Raw genomic sequence first — 20,432 nt, forward strand, 5'->3', positions numbered from 1 at the left:
TTCCTTGACACTGGTGAGGGGTTCTTAATCTAGGGCCCCCTCAAGGGAGGTTCCTTGATGCTGGTGAGGGGTTCTTGATCTAGGGCCCCTCAAGGGAGGTTCCTTGACACTGGTGAGGGGTTCTTAATCTAGGGCCCCCTCAAGGGAGGTTCCTTGATGCTGATGAAGGGTTCTTGATCTAGGGCCCCTCAAGGGAGGTTCCTTGACACTGGTGAGGGGTTCTTGAACTAAGGAATTAAATCTGTGCTCTGGTTCCCTGAACTGAGCCTGAATACCTTCCACTTCCTCCCAAGCGCTGTATAATCCACGGGTTTAGCACTCCCCCATGATTCTAATAATAGAGTAAGAATTAACATTAGTCTGCCCAAAATGCCTGGGCATGCTAGTGGCCTCCTTTGTAATTAATACTTTATAAGATATCTTACCTTGTAATACGTAATATGAAATAGTATGTAAACCAGATATTTAAGGTGTGCGAGGAAATAAATATTTTTATTTTCATCGCTGAGAGTTTAATATCATTATTATGCATCCCATACCCATCCTGTGGGTGGTAGTCACACCATACCCATCCTGTGGGTGGTAGTCACACCATACCCATCCTGTGGGTGGTAGTCACACCATACCCATCCTGTGGGTGGTAGTCACACCATACCCATCCTGTGGGTGGTAGTCACCCCATACCCATCCTGTGGGTGGTAGTCACACCATACCCATCCTGTGGGTGGTAGTCACACCATACCCATCCTGTGGGTGGTAGTCACACCATACCCATCCTGTGGGTGGTAGTCACACCATACCCATCCTGTGGGTGGTAGTCACACCATACCCATCCTGTGGGTGGTAGTCACACCATACCCATCCTGTGGGTGGTAGTCACACCATACCCATCCTGTGGGTGGTAGTCACCATACCCATCCTGTGGGTGGTAGTCACACCATACCCATCCTGTGGGTGGTAGTCACACCATACCCATCCTGTGGGTGGTAGTCACCCCATACCCATCCTGTGGGTGGTAGTCACACCATACCCATCCTGTGGGTGGTAGTCACACCATACCCATCCTGTGAGTGGTAGTCACACCATACCCATCCTGTGGGTGGTAGTCACACCATACCCATCCTGTGGGTGGTAGTCACCCCATACCCATCCTGTGGGTGGTAGTCACACCATACCCATCCTGTGGGTGGTAGTCACACCATACCCATCCTGTGGGTGGTAGTCACCCCATACCCATCCTGTGGGTGGTAGTCACACCATACCCATCCTGTGGGTGGTAGTCACACCATACCCATCCTGTGGGTGGTAGTCACACCATACCCATCCTGTGGGTGGTAGTCACCCCATACCCATCCTGTGGGTGGTAGTCACACCATACCCATCCTGTGGGTGGTAGTCACACCATACCCATCCTGTGGGTGGTAGTCACCCCATACCCATCCTGTGGGTGGTAGTCACACCATACCCATCCTGTGGGTGGTAGTCACACCATACCCATCCTGTGGGTGGTAGTCACCCCATACCCATCCTGTGGGTGGTAGTCACACCATACCCATCCTGTGGGTGGTAGTCACACCATGCCCATCCTGTGGGTGGTAGTCACACCATACCCATCCTGTGGGTGGTAGTCACACCATACCCATCCTGTGGGTGGTAGTCACACCATACCCATCCTGTGGGTGGTAGTCACACCATGCCCATCCTGTGGGTGGTAGTCACACCATACCCATCCTGTGGGTGGTAGTCACCCCATACCCATCCTGTGGGTGGTAGTCACACCATACCCATCCTGTGGGTGGTAGTCACACCATACCCATCCTGTGGGTGGTAGTCACACCATACCCATCCTGTGGGTGGTAGTCACCCCATACCCATCCTGTGGGTGGTAGTCACCCCATACCCATCCTGTGGGTGGTAGTCACACCATACCCATCCTGTGGGTGGTAGTTACACCATACCCATCCTGTGGGTGGTAGTCACACCATACCCATCCTGTGGGTGGTAGTCACCCCATACCCATCCTGTGGGTGGTAGTCACACCATACCCATCCTGTGGGTGGTAGTCACACCATACCCATCCTGTGGGTGGTAGTCACACCATACCCATCCTGTGGGTGGTAGTCACCCCATACCCATCCTGTGGGTGGTAGTCACCCCATACCCATCCTGTGGGTGGTAGTCACACCATACCCATCCTGTGGGTGGTAGTCACACCATACCCATCCTGTGGGTGGTAGTCACCATACCCATCCTGTGGGTGGTAGTCACCCCATACCCATCCTGTGGGTGGTAGTCACACCATACCCATCCTGTGGGTGGTAGTCACACCATACCCATCCTGTGGGTGGTAGTCACACCATACCCATCCTGTGCGTGGTAGTCACCCCATACCCATCCTGTGGGTGGTAGTCACCCCATACCCATCCTGTGGGTGGTAGTCACACCATACCCATCCTGTGGGTGGTAGTCACCCCATACCCATCCTGTGGGTGGTAGTCACCCCATACCCATCCTGTGGGTGGTAGTCACACCATACCCATCCTGTGGGTGGTAGTCACACCATACCCATCCTGTGGGTGGTAGTCACCCCATACCCATCCTGTGGGTGGTAGTCACCCCATACCCATCCTGTGGGTGGTAGTCACACCATACCCATCCTGTGGGTGGTAGTCACACCATACCCATCCTGTGGGTGGTAGTCACACCATACCCATCCTGTGGGTGGTAGTCACCCCATACCCATCCTGTGGGTGGTAGTCACCCCATACCCATTCCTGTGGGTGGTAGTCATACCATACCCATCATGTGGGTGGTAGTCACACCATACCCATCCTGTGGGTGGTAGTCACCCCATACCCATCCTGTGGGTGGTAGTCACACCATACCCATCCTGTGGGTGGTAGTCACCCCATACCCATCCTGTGGGTGGTAGTCACCCCATACCCATCCTGTGGGTGGTAGTCACACCATACCCATCCTGTGGGTGGTAGTCACACCATACCCATCCTGTGGGTGGTAGTCACACCATACCCATCCTGTGGGTGGTAGTCACCCCATACCCATCCTGTGGGTGGTAGTCACACCATACCCATCCTGTGGGTGGTAGTCACACCATACCCATCCTGTGGGTGGTAGTCACCCCATACCCATCCTGTGGGTGGTAGTCACACCATACCCATCCTGTGGGTGGTAGTCACACCATGCCCATCCTGTGGGTGGTAGTCACACCATACCCATCCTGTGGGTGGTAGTCACACCATACCCATCCTGTGGGTGGTAGTCACACCATACCCATCCTGTGGGTGGTAGTCACACCATGCCCATCCTGTGGGTGGTAGTCACACCATACCCATCCTGTGGGTGGTAGTCACCCCATACCCATCCTGTGGGTGGTAGTCACACCATACCCATCCTGTGGGTGGTAGTCACACCATACCCATCCTGTGGGTGGTAGTCACACCATACCCATCCTGTGGGTGGTAGTCACCCCATACCCATCCTGTGGGTGGTAGTCACACCATACCCATCCTGTGGGTGGTAGTCACACCATACCCATCCTGTGGGTGGTAGTCACCCCATACCCATCCTGTGGGTGGTAGTCACCCCATACCCATCCTGTGGGTGGTAGTCACACCATACCCATCCTGTGGGTGGTAGTCACACCATACCCATCCTGTGGGTGGTAGTCACACCATACCCATCCTGTGAGTGGTAGTCACACCATACCCATCCTGTGGGTGGTAGTCACACCATACCCATCCTGTGGGTGGTAGTCACCCCATACCCATCCTGTGGGTGGTAGTCACCCCATACCCATCCTGTGGGTGGTAGTCACACCATACCCATCCTGTGGGTGGTAGTCACACCATACCCATCCTGTGGGTGGTAGTCACACCATACCCATCCTGTGGGTGGTAGTCACCCCATACCCATCCTGTGGGTGGTAGTCACACCATACCCATCCTGTGGGTGGTAGTCACACCATACCCATCCTGTGGGTGGTAGTCACCCCATACCCATCCTGTGGGTGGTAGTCACACCATACCCATCCTGTGGGTGGTAGTCACCCCATACCCATCCTGTGGGTGGTAGTCACACCATACCCATCCTGTGGGTGGTAGTCACCCCATACCCATCCTGTGGGTGGTAGTCACCCCATACCCATCCTGTGGGTGGTAGTCACACCATACCCATCCTGTGGGTGGTAGTCACACCATACCCATCCTGTGGGTGGTAGTCACACCATACCCATCCTGTGGGTGGTAGTCACCCCATACCCATCCTGTGGGTGGTAGTCACACCATACCCATCCTGTGGGTGGTAGTCACACCATACCCATCCTGTGGGTGGTAGTCACCCCATACCCATCCTGTGGGTGGTAGTCACACCATACCCATCCTGTGGGTGGTAGTCACACCATGCCCATCCTGTGGGTGGTAGTCACACCATACCCATCCTGTGGGTGGTAGTCACACCATACCCATCCTGTGGGTGGTAGTCACACCATACCCATCCTGTGGGTGGTAGTCACACCATGCCCATCCTGTGGGTGGTAGTCACACCATACCCATCCTGTGGGTGGTAGTCACCCCATACCCATCCTGTGGGTGGTAGTCACACCATACCCATCCTGTGGGTGGTAGTCACACCATACCCATCCTGTGGGTGGTAGTCACACCATACCCATCCTGTGGGTGGTAGTCACCCCATACCCATCCTGTGGGTGGTAGTCACACCATACCCATCCTGTGGGTGGTAGTCACACCATACCCATCCTGTGGGTGGTAGTCACCCCATACCCATCCTGTGGGTGGTAGTCACACCATACCCATCCTGTGGGTGGTAGTCACACCATGCCCATCCTGTGGGTGGTAGTCACACCATACCCATCCTGTGGGTGGTAGTCACACCATACCCATCCTGTGGGTGGTAGTCACACCATACCCATCCTGTGGGTGGTAGTCACCCCATACCCATCCTGTGGGTGGTAGTCACACCATACCCATCCTGTGGGTGGTAGTCACACCATACCCATCCTGTGGGTGGTAGTCACACCATACCCATCCTGTGGGTGGTAGTCACACCATACCCATCCTGTGGGTGGTAGTCACACCATACCCATCCTGTGGGTGGTAGTCACACCATACCCATCCTGTGGGTGGTAGTCACACCATACCCATCCTGTGGGTGGTAGTCACCATACCCATCCTGTGGGTGGTAGTCACACCATACCCATCCTGTGGGTGGTAGTCACACCATACCCATCCTGTGGGTGGTAGTCACCCCATACCCATCCTGTGGGTGGTAGTCACACCATACCCATCCTGTGGGTGGTAGTCACACCATACCCATCCTGTGAGTGGTAGTCACACCATACCCATCCTGTGGGTGGTAGTCACACCATACCCATCCTGTGGGTGGTAGTCACCCCATACCCATCCTGTGGGTGGTAGTCACACCATACCCATCCTGTGGGTGGTAGTCACACCATACCCATCCTGTGGGTGGTAGTCACCCCATACCCATCCTGTGGGTGGTAGTCACACCATACCCATCCTGTGGGTGGTAGTCACACCATACCCATCCTGTGGGTGGTAGTCACACCATACCCATCCTGTGGGTGGTAGTCACCCCATACCCATCCTGTGGGTGGTAGTCACACCATACCCATCCTGTGGGTGGTAGTCACACCATACCCATCCTGTGGGTGGTAGTCACCCCATACCCATCCTGTGGGTGGTAGTCACACCATACCCATCCTGTGGGTGGTAGTCACACCATACCCATCCTGTGGGTGGTAGTCACCCCATACCCATCCTGTGGGTGGTAGTCACACCATACCCATCCTGTGGGTGGTAGTCACACCATGCCCATCCTGTGGGTGGTAGTCACACCATACCCATCCTGTGGGTGGTAGTCACACCATACCCATCCTGTGGGTGGTAGTCACACCATACCCATCCTGTGGGTGGTAGTCACACCATGCCCATCCTGTGGGTGGTAGTCACACCATACCCATCCTGTGGGTGGTAGTCACCCCATACCCATCCTGTGGGTGGTAGTCACACCATACCCATCCTGTGGGTGGTAGTCACACCATACCCATCCTGTGGGTGGTAGTCACATAATACCCATCCTGTGGGTGGTAGTCACCCCATACCCATCCTGTGGGTGGTAGTCACCCCATACCCATCCTGTGGGTGGTAGTCACACCATACCCATCCTGTGGGTGGTAGTCACACCATACCCATCCTGTGGGTGGTAGTCACACCATACCCATCCTGTGGGTGGTAGTCACCCCATACCCATCCTGTGGGTGGTAGTCACACCATACCCATCCTGTGGGTGGTAGTCACACCATACCCATCCTGTGGGTGGTAGTCACACCATACCCATCCTGTGGGTGGTAGTCACCCCATACCCATCCTGTGGGTGGTAGTCACCCCATACCCATCCTGTGGGTGGTAGTCACACCATACCCATCCTGTGGGTGGTAGTCACACCATACCCATCCTGTGGGTGGTAGTCACACCATACCCATCCTGTGGGTGGTAGTCACCCCATACCCATCCTGTGGGTGGTAGTCACACCATACCCATCCTGTGGGTGGTAGTCACACCATACCCATCCTGTGGGTGGTAGTCACACCATACCCATCCTGTGCGTGGTAGTCACCCCATACCCATCCTGTGGGTGGTAGTCACCCCATACCCATCCTGTGGGTGGTAGTCACACCATACCCATCCTGTGGGTGGTAGTCACCCCATACCCATCCTGTGGGTGGTAGTCACCCCATACCCATCCTGTGGGTGGTAGTCACACCATACCCATCCTGTGGGTGGTAGTCACACCATACCCATCCTGTGGGTGGTAGTCACCCCATACCCATCCTGTGGGTGGTAGTCACCCCATACCCATCCTGTGGGTGGTAGTCACACCATACCCATCCTGTGGGTGGTAGTCACACCATACCCATCCTGTGGGTGGTAGTCACACCATACCCATCCTGTGGGTGGTAGTCACCCCATACCCATCCTGTGGGTGGTAGTCACCCCATACCCATTCCTGTGGGTGGTAGTCATACCATACCCATCATGTGGGTGGTAGTCACACCATACCCATCCTGTGGGTGGTAGTCACCCCATACCCATCCTGTGGGTGGTAGTCACACCATACCCATCCTGTGGGTGGTAGTCACCCCATACCCATCCTGTGGGTGGTAGTCACCCCATACCCATCCTGTGGGTGGTAGTCACACCATACCCATCCTGTGGGTGGTAGTCACACCATACCCATCCTGTGGGTGGTAGTCACACCATACCCATCCTGTGGGTGGTAGTCACCCCATACCCATCCTGTGGGTGGTAGTCACACCATACCCATCCTGTGGGTGGTAGTCACACCATACCCATCCTGTGGGTGGTAGTCACCCCATACCCATCCTGTGGGTGGTAGTCACACCATACCCATCCTGTGGGTGGTAGTCACACCATGCCCATCCTGTGGGTGGTAGTCACACCATACCCATCCTGTGGGTGGTAGTCACACCATACCCATCCTGTGGGTGGTAGTCACACCATACCCATCCTGTGGGTGGTAGTCACACCATGCCCATCCTGTGGGTGGTAGTCACACCATACCCATCCTGTGGGTGGTAGTCACCCCATACCCATCCTGTGGGTGGTAGTCACACCATACCCATCCTGTGGGTGGTAGTCACACCATACCCATCCTGTGGGTGGTAGTCACACCATACCCATCCTGTGGGTGGTAGTCACCCCATACCCATCCTGTGGGTGGTAGTCACCCCATACCCATCCTGTGGGTGGTAGTCACACCATACCCATCCTGTGGGTGGTAGTCACACCATACCCATCCTGTGGGTGGTAGTCACACCATACCCATCCTGTGGGTGGTAGTCACCCCATACCCATCCTGTGGGTGGTAGTCACACCATACCCATCCTGTGGGTGGTAGTCACACCATACCCATCCTGTGGGTGGTAGTCACACCATACCCATCCTGTGGGTGGTAGTCACCCCATACCCATCCTGTGGGTGGTAGTCACCCCATACCCATCCTGTGGGTGGTAGTCACACCATACCCATCCTGTGGGTGGTAGTCACACCATACCCATCCTGTGGGTGGTAGTCACACCATACCCATCCTGTGGGTGGTAGTCACCCCATACCCATCCTGTGGGTGGTAGTCACACCATACCCATCCTGTGGGTGGTAGTCACACCATACCCATCCTGTGGGTGGTAGTCACACCATACCCATCCTGTGGGTGGTAGTCACCCCATACCCATCCTGTGGGTGGTAGTCACCCCATACCCATCCTGTGGGTGGTAGTCACACCATACCCATCCTGTGGGTGGTAGTCACCCCATACCCATCCTGTGGGTGGTAGTCACCCCATACCCATCCTGTGGGTGGTAGTCACACCATACCCATCCTGTGGGTGGTAGTCACACCATACCCATCCTGTGGGTGGTAGTCACCCCATACCCATCCTGTGGGTGGTAGTCACCCCATACCCATCCTGTGGGTGGTAGTCACACCATACCCATCCTGTGGGTGGTAGTCACACCATACCCATCCTGTGGGTGGTAGTCACACCATACCCATCCTGTGGGTGGTAGTCACCCCATACCCATCCTGTGGGTGGTAGTCACCCCATACCCATTCCTGTGGGTGGTAGTCATACCATACCCATCATGTGGGTGGTAGTCACACCATACCCATCCTGTGGGTGGTAGTCACCCCATACCCATCCTGTGGGTGGTAGTCACACCATACCCATCCTGTGGGTGGTAGTCACCCCATACCCATCCTGTGGGTGGTAGTCACCCCATACCCATCCTGTGGGTGGTAGTCACACCATACCCATCCTGTGGGTGGTAGTCACACCATACCCATCCTGTGGGTGGTAGTCACACCATACCCATCCTGTGGGTGGTAGTCACCCCATACCCATCCTGTGGGTGGTAGTCACCCCATACCCATTCCTGTGGGTGGTAGTCATACCATACCCATCATGTGGGTGGTAGTCACACCATACCCATCCTATGGGTGGTAGTCATACCATACCCATCCTGTGGGTGGTAGTCACACCATACCCATCCTGTGGGTGGTAGTCACACCATACCCATCCTGTGGGTGGTAGTCACACCATACCCATCCTGTGGGTGGTAGTCACCCCATACCCATTCTGTGGGTGGTAGTCACCCCATACCCATCCTGTGGGTGGTAGTCACACCATACCCATCCTGTGGGTGGTAGTCACACCATACCCATCCTGTGGGTGGTAGTCACTCCATACCCATCCTGTGGGTGGTAGTCACCCCATACCCATCCTGTGGGTGGTAGTCACACCATACCCATCCTGTGGGTGGTAGTCACACCATACCAATCCTGTGGGTGGTAGTCACCATACCCATCCTGTGAGTGGTAGTCACACCATACCCATCCTGTGGGTGGTAGTCACCCCATACCCATCCTGTGGGTGGTAGTCACCCCATACCCATCCTGTGGGTGGTAGTCACACCATACCCATCCTGTGGGTGGTAGTCACTCCATACCCATCCTGTGGGTGGTAGTCACACCATACCCATCCTGTGGGTGGTAGTCACACCATACCCATCCTGTGGGTGGTAGTCACTCCATACCCATCCTGTGGGTGGTTGTCACACCATACCCATCCTGTGGGTGGTAGTCACACCATACCCATCCTGTGGGTGGTAGTCACACCATACCCATCCTGTGGGTGGTAGTCACACCATACCCATCCTGTGGGTGGTAGTCACACCATACCCATCCTGTGGGTGGTAGTCACACCATACCCATCCTGTGGGTGGTAGTCACACCATACCCATCCTGTGGGTGGTAGTCACAGCATACTCATCCTGTGGGTGGTAGTCACACCATACTTATCCTGTGGGTGGTAGTCACCCCATACCCATCCTGTGGGTGGTTGTCACCCCATACCCATCCTGTGGGTGGTAGTCACACCATTCCCATCCTGTGGGTGGTAGTCACACCATACCCATCCTGTGGGTGGTAGTCACACCATACCCATCCTGTGCGTGGTAGTCACCCCATACCCGTCCTGTGGGTGGTAGTCACCACATACCCATCCTGTGGGTGGTAGTCACACCATACTCATCCTGTGGGTGGTAGTCAAAACATACCCATCCTGTGGGTGGTAATCACCCCATACCCATCCTGTGGGTGGTAGCCACTCCATACCCATCCTGTGGGTGGTAGTCACACCATACCCATCCTGTGGGTGGTAGTCACCCCACACCCATCCTGTGGGTGGTAGTCACACCATACGCATCCTGTGGATGGTAGTCACACCATTCCCATCCTGTGGGTGGTAGTCACACCATAACCATCCTGTGGGTGGTAGTCACATCATAACCATCCTGTGGGTGGTAGCTACTCCATACCCATCCTGTGGGTGGTAGTCACACCATACCATCCTGTGGATGGCTGTCACCATACCCATCCTGTGGGTGGTAGTCACACTATACCCATCCTGTGGGTGGTAGTCACACCATACCCATCCTGTGGATGGTAGTCACACCATACCCATCCTGTGGGTGGTAGTCACCATATCCATCCTGTGGGTGGTAGTCACCATACCCATCCTGTGGGTGGTAGTCACACCATACAGATCCTGTGGATGGTAGTCACCATACCCATCCTGTGGGTGGTAGTCACACCATACCCATCCTGTGGGTGGTAGTCACACCATACCCATCCTGTTGGTGGTAGTCACACCATACCCATCCTGTGGGTGGTAGTCACCATACCCATCCTGTGGGTGGTAGTCACCATACCCATCCTGTGGGTGGTAGTCACCATACCCATCCTGTGGGTGGTAGTCACCATACCCATCTTGTGGGTGGTAGTCACCATACCCATCCTGTGGGTGGTAGTCACCATACCCATCCTGTGGGTGGCAGTCACCATACCCATCCTGTGGGTGGTAGTCACCATACCCATCTTGTGGGTGGTAGTCACCATACCCATCCTGTGGGTGGTAGTCACCATACCCATCCTGTGGGTGGTAGTCACCATACCCATCCTGTGGGTGGTAGTCACCATACCCATCTTGTGGGATCCAAACCAGTGCCTTGAAAGGATCAACTTCCTGGCAGCTGAAGCATGTTCTAGGCATATTCCCCTAAGAAAGAAGAAGAGCAGGAGTAAACTGAAGAGAGAAAGACGCTCCCACTACAGAAGACGACGAAGAGTCACTGAGCTCGTCAGGAGTGCTAGAGTATCTGATACACGAAAGGAGGCGCTGACCAGGGAAGTGGAAACTATCGAACTTAAGTTAAATGACTTACAGGAACCAGGAGAGAAAGAAGGAGCTTTAAAGCTATTAGTAAAATTGAAAGAAATTCAAAATAGTTCTTTTCATATGCCAAAAACAAGGCAAATACCACATCTAGTATCGGGCCCTTACTCAGACAGGATGGGACTTACACACATGACAAGGAAATGAGTGAAATATTGAAATCCCAGTACGAATCTGTGTTTAGTGAAGCACTAATCAGTCTGAGGATCGACGACCCAAATGATTTCATCATGAATGAACCTCAAAACTCCATAAATGTATGCCAGATTTCCGACATTACCCATCCTGTGAGTGGTAGTCACACCATATCCATCCTGTGGGTGGTAGTCACATCATACCCATCCTGTGAGTGGTAGTCACACCATACCCATCCTGTGAGTGGTAGTCACACCATACCCATCCTGTGGGTGGTAGTCACACCATATCCATCCTGTGGGTGGTAGTCACATCATACCCATCCTGTGAGTGGTAGTCACACCATACCCATCCTGTGAGTGGTAGTCACACCATACCCATCCTGTGGGTGGTAGTCACATCATACCCATCCTGTGGATGGTAGTCACACCATTCCCATCCTGTGAGTGGTAGTCACACCATATCCATCCTGTGGGTGGTAGTCACATCATAACCATCCTGTGAGTGGTAGTCACACCATATCCATCCTGTGGGTGGTAGTCACACCATACCCATCCTGTGGGTGGTAGTCACACCATATCCATCCTGTGGGTGGTAGTCACACCATACCCATCCTGTGGGTGGTAGTCACACCATACCCATCCTGTGGGTGGTAGTCACACCATACCCATCCTGTAGGTGGTAGTCACACCATACCCATCCTGTGGGTGGTAGTCACACCATATCCATCCTGTGGGTGGTAGTCACACCATACCCATCCTGTGGGTGGTAGTCACACCATACCCATCCTGTGGGTGGTAGTCACACCATATCCATCCTGTAGGTGGTAGTCACACCATACTCATCCTGTGGGTGGTAGTCACACCATATCCATCCTGTGGGTGGTAGTCACACCATACCCATCCTGTGGGTGGTAGTCACACCATACCCATCCTGTGGGTGGTAGTCACACCATACCCATCCTGTAGGTGGTAGTCACCATACCCATCCTGTGGGTGGTAGTCACACCATACCCATCCTGTGGGTGGTAGTCACACCATACCCATCCTGTGGGTGGTAGCCACACCATACCCATCCTGTGGATGGTTGTCACCATACCCATCCTGTGGGTGGTAGTCACACCATACCCATCCTGTGGATGGTAGTCACACCATACCCATCCTGTGGGTGGTAGGCACACCATACCCATCCTGTGGGTGGTAGTCACCATACTCATCCTGTGGGTGGTAGTCACACCATACAGATCCTGTGGATGGTAGTCACCATACCCATCCTGTGGGTGGTCACACCATACCCATCCTGTGGGTGGTAGTCACCATACCCATCCTGTGGGTGGTAGTCACACCATACCCATCCTGTGGGTGGTAGTCACCATACCCATCCTGTGGGTGGTTGTCACCATACCCATCCTGTGGGTGGTAGTCACCATACCCATCCTGTGGGTGGTATTCACCATACCTATCCTGTGGGTTGTAGTCACCATACCCATCCTGTGGGTGGTAGTCACCATACCCATCCTGTGGGTGGTAGTCACCATACCCATCCTGTGGGTGGTAGTCACCATACCCATCCTGTGGGTGGTAGTCACACCATACCCATCCTGTAGGTGGTAGTCACCATACCCATCCTGTGGGTGGTAGTCACACCATACCCATCCTGTGGGTGGTAGTCACACCATACCCATCCTGTGGGTGGTAGCCACACCATACCCATCCTGTGGATGGTTGTCACCATACCCATCCTGTGGGTGGTAGTCACACCATACCCATCCTGTGGATGGTAGTCACACCATACCCATCCTGTGGGTGGTAGGCACACCATACCCATCCTGTGGGTGGTAGTCACCATACTCATCCTGTGGGTGGTAGTCACACCATACAGATCCTGTGGATGGTAGTCACCATACCCATCCTGTGGGTGGTCACACCATACCCATCCTGTGGGTGGTAGTCACCATACCCATCCTGTGGGTGGTAGTCACACCATACCCATCCTGTGGGTGGTAGTCACCATACCCATCCTGTGGGTGGTTGTCACCATACCCATCCTGTGGGTGGTAGTCACCATACCCATCCTGTGGGTGGTATTCACCATACCTATCCTGTGGGTTGTAGTCACCATACCCATCCTGTGGGTGGTAGTCACCATACCCATCCTGTGGGTGGTAGTCACCATACCCATCCTGTGGGTGGTAGTCACCATACCCATCCTGTGGGTGGTAGTCACCATACCCATCCTGTGGGTGGTAGTCACCATACCCACCCTGTGGGTGGTAGTCACCATACCCATCCTGTGTGTGGTAGTCACCATACCCATCCTGTGGGTGGTAGTCACCATGGAACTCCGTGTTCATCAAGAACTGCAAGAAGCCCCTATCACGAGCCTTTTCCATCCTATGGAGAGGGAGCATGGACACGGGGGTCGTCCCACAGTTACTAAAAACAAAAGACATAGCCCCACTCCACAAAGGGGGCAGTAAAGCAACAGCAAAGAACTACAGACCAATAGCACTAACATCCCATATCATAAAAATCTTTGAAAGGGTCCTAAGAAGCAAGATCACCACCCATCTAGAAACCCATCAGTTACACAACCCAGGGCAACATGGGTTTAGAACAGGTCGCTCCTGTCTGTCTCAACTATTGGATCACTACGACAAGGTCCTGAATGCACTAGAAGACAAAAAGAATGCAGATGTAATATGTACAGACTTTGCAAAAGCCTTCGACAAGTGTGACCATGGCGTAATAGCGCACAAAATGCGTGCTAAAGGAATAACGGGAAAAGTCGGTCGATGGATCTATAATTTCCTCATTAACAGAACACAGAGAGTAGTCGTCAACAGAGTAAAGTCCGAGGCAGCTACGGTGAAAAGCTCTGTTCCACAAGGCACAGTACTCGCTCCCATCTTGTTCCTCATCCTCATATCCGACATAGACAAGGATGTCAGCCTCAGCACCATGTCTTCCTTTGCAAATGACACCCGAATCTGCATGACAGTGTCTTCCATTGCAGACACTGCAAGGCTCCAGGCGGACATCAACCAAATCTTTCAGTGGGCTGCAGAAAACAATATGAAGTTCAACGATGAGAAATTTCAATTACTCAGATATGGTAAACACGAGGAAATTAAATCTTCATCAGAGTACAAAACAAATTCTGGCCACAAAATAGAGCGAAACACCAACGTCAAAGACCTGGGAGTGATCATGTCGGAGGATCTCACCTTCAAGGACCATAACATTGTATCAATCGCATCTGCTAGAAAAATGACAGGATGGATAATGAGAACCTTCAAAACTAGGGAGGCCAAGCCCATGATGACACTCTTCAGGTCACTTGTTCTATCTAGGCTCGAATATTGCTGCACACTAACAGCACCTTTCAAGGCAGGTGAAATTGCTGACCTAGAAAATGTACAGAGAACCTTCACGGCGCGCATAACGGAGATAAAACACCTCAATTACTGGGAGCGCTTGAGGTTCCTAAACCTGTATTCCCTGGAATGCAGGCGGAAGAGATACATGATTATATACACCTGGAAAATCCTAGAGGGACTAGTACCGAACTTGCACACGAAAATCACTCGCTACGAAAGCAAAAGACTTGGCAGACGATGCACCATCCCCCAATGAAAAGCAGGGGTGTCACTAGCACGTTAAGAGACCATACAATAAGTGTCAGGGGCCCGAGACTGTTCAACTGCCTCCCAGCATACATAAGGGGGATTACCAAGAGACCCCTGGCAGTCTTCAAGCTGGCACTGGACAAGCACCTAAAGTCGGTTCCTGACCAGCCAGGCTGTGGCTCGTTCGTTGGTTTGCGTGCAGCCAGCAGCAACAGCCTGGTTGATCAGGCTCTGATCCACCAGGAGGCCTGGTCTCAGACCGGGCCGCGGGGGCGTTGACCCCCGGAACTCTCTCCAGGTAAACTCCAGGTAATACCCATCCTCTGGGTTGTAGTCACACCATTCCAATCCTGTGGGTAGTAGTCACCCCATACCCATCTTGTGGGTGGTAGTCACCATACCCATCCTGTGGGTGGTAGTCACCATACCCATCCTGTGGGATCCAAACCAGTGCCTTGAAAGGATCAACTTCCTGGCAGCTGAAGCATGTTCTAGGCATATTCCCCTAAGAAAGAAGAAGAGCAGGAGTAAACTGAAGAGAGAAAGACGCTCCCACTACAGAAGACGACGAAGAGTCACTGAGCTCGTCAGGAGTGCTAGAGTATCTGATACACAAAAGGAGGCGCTGACCAGGGAAGTGGAAACTATCGAACTTAAGTTAAATGACTTACAGGAAACAGGAGAGAAAGGAGGAGCTTAAAGCTATTAGTAAAATTGAAAGAAATTCAAAATAATTCTTTTCATATGCCAAAAACAAGGCAAATATCACATCTAGTATCGGGCCCTTACTCAGACAGGATGGGACTTACACACATGACAAGGAAATGAGTGAAATATTGAAATCCCAGTACGACTCTGTGTTTAGTGAAGCACTAATCAGTCTGAGGATCGACGACCCAAATGATTTCATCATGAATGAACCTCAAAACTCCATAAATGTATGCCAGATTTCCGACATTACCCATCCTGTGAGTGGTAGTCACACCATATCCATCCTGTGGGTGGTAGTCACATCATACCCATCCTGTGAGTGGTAGTCACACCATACCCATCCTGTGGATGGTAGTCACACCATATCCATCCTGTGGGTGGTAGTCACACCATATCCATCCTGTGGGTGGTAGTCACACCATACCCATCCTGTGAGTGGTAGTCACACCATACCCATCCTGTGGATGGTAGTCACACCATATCCATCCTGTGGGTGGTAGTCACACCATACCCATCCTGTGGGTGGTAGTCACACCATACCCATCCTGTGAGTGGTAGTCACACCATATCCATCCTGTGGATGGTAGTCACACCATATCCATCCTGTGGGTGGTAGTCACACCATACCCATCCTGTGGGTGGTAGTCACACCATACCCATCCTGTGGGTGGTAGTCACACCATACCCATCCTGTGGGTGGTAGTCACACCATACCCATCCTGTGAGTGGTAGTCACACCATACCCATCTTGTGGGTGGTAGTCACCACATACCCATCCTGTGGGTGGTAGTCACACCATACTCATCCTGTGGGTGGTAGTCACGCCATACCCATCCTGTGGGTGGTAATCACTCCATACCCATCCTGTGGGTGGTAGTCACCCCATACCCATCCTGTGGGTGGTAGTCACACCATTCCCATCCTGTGGGTGGTAGTCACACCATAACCATCCTGTGGGTGGTAGTCACATCATAACCATCCTGTGGGTGGTAGTCACACCATAACCATCCTGTGGGTGGTAGTCACACCATACCCATCCTGTGGATGGTAGTCACACCATTCCCATCCTGTGGGTGGTAGTCACACCATAACCATCCTGTGGGTGGTAGTCACACCATACCCATCCTGTGGATGGTAGTCACACCATTCCCATCCTGTGGGTGGTAGTCACACCATAACCATCCTGTGGGTGGTAGTCACATCATAACCATCCTGTGGGTGGTAGTCACACCATAACCATCCTGTGGGTGGTAGTCACACCATACCCATCCTGTGGGTGGTAGTCACATCATAACCATCCTGTGGGTGGTAGTCACACCATACCCATCCTGTGGGTGGTAGTCACACCATAACCATCCTGTGGGTGGTAGTCACACCACACCCATCCTGTGGATGGTAGTCCAAAGATTACAGAGATACATAGTGGGTCCTGGGACTGGATCCCAAAGTTGTGATAAGAAGAATTTTGACATGATACATGGCTATGCAAAAGAACGTAATAGTTGGTTGTACATGCCAAAAGTCCCATTGTATGGAGAGTTTTTCAGGCAAACTTAATATTAACTTAAGATTACTAAGGCAATAACAGATAATTATATGGACATTGATGAGTTACTGTGAGTACAGTAAATACAGTTTCAAAATTAGTTTGTACTTGGACCTGGAGAGTGTGTCGGGGGTCAACGCCCCCGCGACCCGGACTGAGACCAGGCCTCATGGTGGATCAGGGTCTGATCAACCAGGCTGTTACTGCTGGCCGCACGCAAGCTGACGTACGAACCACAGCCCGGTTGGTACAATCTGGATTAATTTACAATATGGAAATATTACAATGAAACAATTTAAAACAACTTACAATATGAAATTTTTATAATTTAGTATACTTTAATACAACGAAATTTAAGCAACTAATTTTGAAGCAATGAGTTTATGGTCAATAAATTTACTAACTTACGTTTATACATGGTTACAATCATGAACAATTTATAAGATAATGAGCAATTTAGACGTCCAGTGAGGTAAGTAAATAAAATCACTTTCAAAATATGGCGCCGCCACCAGCATTCATAGTTGTCTGTCTGTCTCTAATTTCCCACTTGTTTATACACATACTCTTTCATAAAACAAATTGTAGGAATTTTAAAATTAATATTAATCTAATTTTCATCTATTTTTGTTTTTGGAAATAAACTTGATAATAATATAGGAGATGTCTTAGTGGGGCAGAACTAGAACATTCACTCTATAATTATATTAAATACACGAGTAGATCTATGTAAAACTTGTATAATAGATAATTAAGTAATAGATATAACTGAAAAAATTATTACAGAGAGGTGACACTTAGAGATGCACAGGAGATATATATTGTAGCAGTGTGTGTGTCACTGCTGTTGTCACCACTTGAATCTATTTCACCAGCTGCAACACCATCTACTACACCAGCTGCACCTCGTCACCACTTACACACAAGTACAACACAATGGCAGCTTTTGAAGGTAAGTACGTCAGAGTACATTACTGAGTCTTATATCACAGTAGTTATGATGGGCCTGGCTTGGTGGTGACCAAGCCCGGTCACCACAAGCCAGGCTGGGTGGTGACCAAGCCCGGTCACCACAAGCCAGGCTGGGTGGTGACCAAGCCCGGTCACCACAAGCCAGGCTGGGTGGTGACCAAGCCCGGTCACCACAAGCCAGGCTGGGTGGTGACCAAGCCCGGTCACCACAAGCCAGGCTGGGTGGTGACCAAGCCTGGTCACCACAAGCCAGGCTGGGTGGTGACCAAGCCCGGTCACCACAAGCCAGGCTGGGTGGTGACCAAGCCCGGTCACCACAAGCCAGGCTTGGGTGGTGACCAAGCCCGGTCACCACAAGCCAGGCTGGGTGGTGACCAAGCCCGGTCACCACAAGCCAGGCTGGGTGGTGACCAAGCCTGGTCACCACAAGCCAGGCTTGGGTGGTGACCAAGCCCGGTCACCACAAGCCAGGCTGGGTGGTGACCAAGCCCGGTCACCACAAGCCAGGCTGGGTGGTGACCAAGCCTGGTCACCACAAGCCAGGCTTGGGTGGTGACCAAGCCCGGTCACCACAAGCCAGGCTGGGTGGTGACCAAGCCTGGTCACCACAAGCCAGGCTTGGGTGGTGACCAAGCCCGGTCACCACAAGCCAGGCTGGGTGGTGACCAAGCCTGGTCACCACAAGCCAGGCTGGGTGGTGACCAAGCCTGGTCACCACAAGCCAGGCTTGGGTGGTAACCAAGCCCGGTCACCACAAGCCAGGCTGGGTGGTGACCAAGCCTGGTCACCACAAGCCAGGCTTGGGTGGTAACCAAGCCCGGTCACCACAAGCCAGGCTGGGTGGTGACCAAGCCTGGTCACCACAAGCCAGGCTTGGGTGGTGACCAAGCCTGGTCACCACAAGCCAGGCTTGGGTGGTGACCAAGCCAGTAGTGTTTGTTTCAATTAATTTATTGGTACTATCACCCCTAATGTCATAATAATGTTAGAGTAGAAGCTAGGGATGCCAAGCCCATGATGACACGCTTCAGGTCACTTGTTCTATCTAGGCTGGAATATTGCTGCACACTAACAGCACCTTTCAAGGCAGGTGAAATTGCTGACCTAGAAAATGTACAGATAACCTTCACGGCGCACATAACAGAGATAAAACACCTCAATTACTGGGAGTGCTTGAAGTTCCTGAACCTGTACTCCCTGGAATGCAGGCGGGAGAGATACATGACTATATACACATGGAAAATACTAGAGCGATTAGTACCGAACTTGCACACGAAAATCACTCGCAATGAAAGCAAAATACTCTGCGGACGATGCAACATTCCCCCAATGAAAAGCAGGGGTGTCACTAGCACGTTAAGATACAATACAATAAGTGTCAGGGGCTCGAGACTGTTCAACTGCCTCCCACCATGCATAAGGGGAATTACCAATAGACCCCTGGCTGTCTTCAAGCAGGCACTGGACAAGCACCTAAAGTCGGTACCTGACCAGCCGGGCTGTGGCTCGTACGTTGGATTGCTTGCAGCCAGCAGTAACAGCCTGTGACCAGGAGGCCTGGTCACAGACCCGGCCATGGGGGCATTGACCCCCGGAACTCTCTCCAGGTAAACTCCAGGTAAACAACACAAATCCGAACGCTTGCCTTAAAAAATTAATTCTGTGGTTCTTGAGATCTGCTCAAGACACATTCCATTAAGAAAAACACAGAGAAAAATGTAAACTAGAAAGAGAGGCGTTCCCTATACAGACGAAGGCGAAGAGTCACAGAGCTGCTGAGTGGGGTCAATATATCTGAAATACGAAGGGAAGTACTAGTCTATGAAATTGCAAATGTCGAACTTAAGCTGAAGGAATCTTACAGGAGACAAGAATCACAGGAAGACCTAAAAGCTATAAATGGAAATTGAAAAAAACCCAAAATACTACTTATACTAAATCTAAGGGAAAAACAACATCCAGTATTGGGCCCCTGCTGAGGCGGGATGGGACATACACAGATGATAGCCGAGAAATGAGCGAGATACTAAATTAACTCTATGACACTTGAGGAAAAGGCTCAGATCCATG

General features: G+C 52.3%; 1 protein-coding gene across 1 annotated transcript in view; it reads left to right on the plus strand.

Annotated features, from left to right (window-relative positions):
• The first annotated feature begins 18,175 nt into the window (after nucleotides 1-18,175).
• The window catches only part of LOC138853357 (ATP-dependent RNA helicase Ddx1-like), a 30,342-nt gene continuing 28,085 nt past the window's right edge, over nucleotides 18,176-20,432 (plus strand). The window contains exon 1 of the mRNA XM_070089562.1: nucleotides 18,176-18,342. Within this exon, the coding sequence (XP_069945663.1) occupies nucleotides 18,327-18,342 (16 nt within the window). The 5' untranslated portion in view covers nucleotides 18,176-18,326. The remainder of the gene's footprint in view (nucleotides 18,343-20,432) is intronic.

Source organism: Cherax quadricarinatus, chromosome 2 (assembly GCF_038502225.1).
Source record: "Cherax quadricarinatus isolate ZL_2023a chromosome 2, ASM3850222v1, whole genome shotgun sequence".
Taxonomy (NCBI): domain Eukaryota; kingdom Metazoa; phylum Arthropoda; class Malacostraca; order Decapoda; family Parastacidae; genus Cherax; species Cherax quadricarinatus.